The sequence below is a fragment of the Chaetura pelagica genome, unplaced genomic scaffold, assembly GCF_000747805.2.
Source record: "Chaetura pelagica isolate M959 unplaced genomic scaffold, ChaPel_1.0 scaffold1160, whole genome shotgun sequence".
NCBI lineage: Eukaryota > Metazoa > Chordata > Aves > Apodiformes > Apodidae > Chaetura > Chaetura pelagica.
The window spans coordinates 32,492-37,657 of NW_009951727.1; the positions used below are offsets into that span (position 1 = coordinate 32,492).

At 45.4% G+C, this 5,166-nt stretch overlaps 2 protein-coding genes across 2 annotated transcripts in view; both read right to left on the reverse strand.

Annotated features, from left to right (window-relative positions):
- PSMD3 (proteasome (prosome, macropain) 26S subunit, non-ATPase, 3) overlaps positions 1 to 514 on the reverse strand; it is a 7,471-nt gene extending 6,957 nt beyond the window's left edge. Inside the window, exon 1 of the mRNA XM_010008797.1 lies at positions 469 to 514. Within this exon, the coding sequence (XP_010007099.1) occupies positions 469 to 514 (46 nt within the window). The remainder of the gene's footprint in view (positions 1 to 468) is intronic.
- A 98-nt stretch (positions 515 to 612) lies between these two features.
- On the reverse strand, positions 613 to 4,523 carry GSDMA (gasdermin A). The gene is made up of 9 exons (XM_010008910.1): positions 4,310 to 4,523; positions 3,950 to 4,160; positions 3,639 to 3,804; positions 3,449 to 3,542; positions 2,716 to 2,766; positions 2,339 to 2,493; positions 1,770 to 1,920; positions 1,387 to 1,460; positions 613 to 846 (listed from the first exon to the last, which is right to left on the reverse strand). Exons 1-9 carry the CDS (start codon positions 4,521 to 4,523, stop codon positions 613 to 615), a joined length of 1,350 nt encoding a protein of 449 aa, XP_010007212.1.
- Between the last annotated feature and the right edge of the window lie 643 nt (positions 4,524 to 5,166).

Genomic DNA, 5,166 nt, shown 5'->3' on the forward strand with positions numbered 1-5,166 from the left:
CGGTGCCCCCAGAGCCATCCCTGCCCGAGCACTGAGGGACCCCCCGAGCCTGAGGGGAGCCGCAGGCAGCTCTGCCGGGGGCTGGAAACACCCGCGGGGTCCAGAAACAGCCAGTGTGGTTCAGTCAGAAATCGCTTTATTTGTGAAACTGTAACCGAAGGATTTTTAACGCGGTTCCGAAAGGCTGATGGTTTGTTCTTTGCCGGCGGGGGGTGTGAAGGTGCGTCGGGGGGGCTGTGTCACCAGGTGTGTGTCGTTAAAGAGCTCAGATCCTGCAGCTTTGGAGCGTTTACTGAGTCACGCAGGAGCTGCAGGTGTGACCAGGGGAAATACCTGGGTTTTTTCTGATTTATCTGGATGTTTGCACGTGTGGCTGCGTGTTGTAGGAAAGCCAGGCTCACATAAAGCACTGCTGGCAGTCTTGTGGTCATTTGGGCACGTTGTTCAGTTGCCACTCTGCATTTGTACTGAGGGGAAGGAAAATCTCTTTTGGTACCTGGTTTCTGGCCTCCATAAGGGGTTTTCTTGCCCCAAGTCTGCTTTACCCACTCATTTCAAAGCAGGATGAAGTGATTCCCTTTAAGTCATCCCTACTGGGGGGATGTGTGCAACCTAGTCTTGGTTACTCAGGAGATTGAGGACATAGAGGGACACGTACAGAGCTGCTACAGCTGAAAAAGCTTCTTCCCCACAGGTGACAGATCCATCTTTCTGGAGCTTCACTCCACTCATCTCAACTATTGCAATAGTTAATTCTTCTTCCTTCTCTTGTGTGAAGGAGACCAAGTTGTGGTCTATGCTGGAAGGCCCCTTTCTGTACTGGTCCTGTTCCAAGATGCTCTTGACCTTCACAGCAACAGCAAAAAAAAGCAAAATCAAGTGTTTTAATGCTCCCATCTGTGGAAGTTGTTAAGAAAATTATCTCTTTGACTTGTGAGGTGGTTTGTGGGTGCACTAAGTAATTCACCTTTATATATGGGACTTTTTACTGTGAAAGACTATCATGTTCCTGTATCAGTTTCTCAGTTTCTTGTGAATTTGTTATGTTCAAGAAGTTAAAACTGTAGTGTGGGGTTTTTTAAATCTGGAACCAAAGAAGCCAGAAAATTCTCACTGCCATTTAAAAAATGGCAGTCAGCTGTGTCCCATGCAACTACTGTTTTGCTGATAATATACATTAGAAATCTTAGATCTTGATGTTTTGGGGCAGTTCCTTTCCAGGTGAGTATTTTGATCCCTGCCAAGTTTGAAGCAGTTATTCCTTCCCTTCTTCACAGTGTAAATTGGGATGTGCTGCCTGTATCATCATAGTCTGCCTGTTGCTTTACTTTACATAATTCCTGTGGCCCCTTGGTGTTGAGCCAGATGTGGTGCATGTTCTCTTACCAGCTTAAGCTGTTTGGGCACAATCTTCTCTTCCAAGGACTCCAGCAAGAGCAGCAGCTGATCCTCCATGAGCTCTGCAGGATTAAACCACGTTGGTACCAAAAAAACATAACCCACCAGTGCTTCAGAGACAACTGGTGAGGGGTTTGGGTGGAGCTCCTGGCAGTGGCAGCTCTGTGATTCTGTCACTGAGCAGCAGCTGCTACAAACAAGTCTGTGCTCTCACATCAACCACCTTCATTCCCACCATCTAAGAAATTATTTTCCATAAATCCTCTGCAAATCTCAGATGTTCTGTGTTCTGCAAGTCCTGTTGGTAGGAATAGCATGAACACGTTCTGGTGCTCCTGGGTTTCCCTACTGAAATGGCCAGCGAGCCTTACCATCCAGGGCATCCAGAGTGTAGCTGATTGCTTCTGCCCAGCTGAGGAGGTGGATTCTTGGAGAACTCTCAAAGCTGCTCAGCAAGTCTTTTAAGCCTGGGCTGTCTGTTTTCAGCTCACAGCAACCACCTTCATCAAGAACTGCTTCCATCTAGGGGGAGAAGGAAAAAGGTAGGGATTAAAGAGAAGAGGCAGCTGATAGTCCCATTGCAGTCTGACTACAGAAGCTCATGAAGTCATGTCATGTTTTTCTTCCCTCCTTAAGCTATTTCTGAGGTTATAGTTGGAGCCTTTAGCATTCCCACTGGCTCTAGTTAGATAGGATATTAATTTAAAGGGTTTGATGCCTTCAGGTCAATCTGCTAGGCTACATTCAGGACATATTTCAGCAGTTGACTCTGTCCTGAGCACCTTCCTTCTCTGTGTGGAGATGGAGACCAGACAGAGGGTCTGAGTGAAGGAGTTTTGGATGGATAGTTATGGCACAGGCGACAGGATTCCTGGGGCAGGAGGTGTGACCATGGATCACTGAATTTATAAATCCAGGCAGGAGGAAGAACTTGGCTTACTTTCTGGGACAGCTCTTGAAAGAGGTTCCTGTCTCTCATCACAGCTTTGATGGCTTCTAAAAATACGATGGACAGATCAGAAGGCAACTTGGAGAGAATTTGACAATTCTTTTTAACTTCTGCCTCCAGTTCTCCCAGTTTTCCTTGTGACATACCTGAAAACCAGAAAGGGTACAAATAGGTCACTTATAAACTAGGCAATCCCATGAGAAGTTCCCTAAAATTAGAATTTGAAATGTTTCTGTGACTATTTCTAAAAGCAACAGGCAATTTTGAGTAAATGCTTTGTTTTGGGTGCTTTGTGTTTATCCTAAGGGATTCCATCTTTCCCACAGGGGGAGACAGTGCAAGTAGAAGCAGGAAATGGCATTGCTCACCGTCAGAGACAAAGCATGATCTGTTTGTTGCTTCTGGGAAATATTGAAGGTCTGCAACAGGATAAAAAGACATGCTGGTTTAGAAAAAAACTTCTTCTGCCCCTTCATTTAAAACTTGTTATTCTTTGGCCTCATTCCCTACTGACATGGGCCTTATGTTGGGGCCTGTATTAGCCAGTATGTGTGTTTAAATACGAGTCAATTAAAACAACAGCTTATACTCAACAAGTGGGAAGGGAGTGGGAAGCATGGAGCTTGGGGGAAGGAAGCCACACATGGCCTCTCAAATCCTGCAGCAGGGTTTGTGAATCTCAGTCCTCTCTTTCTCTTCCTACCCCCCATAAGCATCTTTTCCACCATTCTCCCACCAAAGGCTCAGCCACCCTGTTTTCTCCCTGGCTCTTTTCAGTAGAAAAGAAAGTAAAACTGCCTTCTGCTCTCTATGCCATTTCTCAACAGGAGCTCTGCAGTTACTGAAGTTTAGAGCTGAGACTTCAGTATCTCTTTCATTTCCTTATCAACCTCCCCTGAAACTTCATCTCTTTCCCAAGTAGCTCCTTTAACTCATGTGCAACGTCCAGCCTTTCCCCAGGTGATTTCTCTCACATTCTGTGTGCTCATGTCCTTGCAATGAGCTTAGGGTGGGTATGATGCTGAGTGATGCCTCAGAACATGTTTTTCTTCAGTGTTGTTTCCCAAATTGAGGAATTGGTAGTTTCTGGAAGTTACTTACCCCATGATCCATTTTTAATGGCCAGTGGGATTGCCCTGAAGGCCAGGGTGCAGCCCTTGGGTATTGTTATGCTTTGGTTGTTCACTCTGCTGCCCTGGTCAGGGGGGAAAAAAACCAAACTGTTAGGAGGCTGGGAGGGGGTGTGGGTGTTGGGGAAGGACCAAGTCCTGAGCATGGAGAGAAATCAAACCTTCATACGAAGCTTGGCGTAAAGCTGGGCCATGAAGCTCCTCTCTGCCTGGGTGGATTCCTTGTAGCTGGTCTCCTCTGAGGCTTCTATTGTTTCATGAATCACATATAAATTCTGGTGTGTTTTTTTCAGTTGTTGAATGAAGGGGTGGTTCACATTTATTTCTCTGAAGAAGGAGGAGATACCCTGGCTAAAGGTGTCTGTTATTCTGTGAGCTATGACAGAAGTATTGTCATCTGCTCAGAGACAAAAGCTTGTACAGGGGCTTCTAAGGAGGACAACCAGAGGGTGTCCCTTGGTGTCTGCCTTACCTCTCTTCTTTAAGCACCTCAAGTTTGGCTACTGGGACAGGTCTCTTCTCCATCTTGATGGTCCACTCTTTGGCCAAGGAGGTGACTCCTTTCAGCTCTATTCTTGTGGGTTCAACATGAAGGCCAAGGTTCCCATCAATGCTGTTAGTGACACTTTGTGTGACTGTAAATTGCCTTGAAGCTTCACCCCCTGGGCTGGGTAAGAGGGACTCTGCAAGGGTTTAGTGCATTAGCTTAAATGTGATTACACAGGCCTGACCTTATAACTGTTGCACACATGTGGGAGAGTCCAGGCACAAATGATCCAAATTTTTTATCTATGGAAACTTTGAACTTAAGGCTGAACAATGTGGGGTTTACCTGTGCTTTTATCACCTTCCCCTGGCAGCAGCACATCCGCAAGTCTGTACTGGGTCTGTTTGTAGCAGGGAGACAAGTGGAATATGGCTCTTCTTTTTCTTCTCACTAGGCAGAGTGGTCTGAAGTGTTCATGGTCTAAGATGCTGCAAACTGGGACCAGGTCTCCTTTTGGATCCAGTTGATTTACTATGGACTGGGTTAATTTTTTAAACATTCTGCTGCACCTGGGTGAATTTTTGAACGAAAGCAAAGTACTTGTGCCTTAGGGAAGAGGCAAGACAAGTTAAGCAAAATGACCTCAAGAATAATCCAAAGGCTGTAACAAAATATATTATTAAGAACTCTTCAATACCATAGTAGTTTTCATTATTAACCTAGGGTCTGTCATGGTCCAAAACACTTCAGTCTTTAATGTGTTGACCTGACGTTGGTTTAAAAGTTAAAAAGCTGGAATAATTTCTTGTTGGTTTTTCCTCCTGCAGTGTTTCCCCTGCATGTCCTGGAGTGGTTTTGCATTGTTTCAAAATGGAGAACTAGGAAAGTGATTTCATCCAAGTCTTACTGCAAGGAAGTGAAAGCACTGAGGGGTGAATACTGGGTTGAGGGGAGGGGTAAGTAGGAGAGTTCCTTCTGTGCCAAGCCCATAGAGCAAAATATATCCCCCAAAAGATATAAAAAACCCCAGGTATTCCCTGGTGCTCTGCCTCTTATCTCCCCAGAGGAGGGCTGGGTGCTGAAGAAACAGAAACACATCACTGTCAGTTTCCTGTCACCGTTTCGTTTTAATCCAAAGTTTGTTATGCTTCCTGCTTCATCTGGTATGACAAAGTGTGACGAAGATGTTTGATTTACAAAGG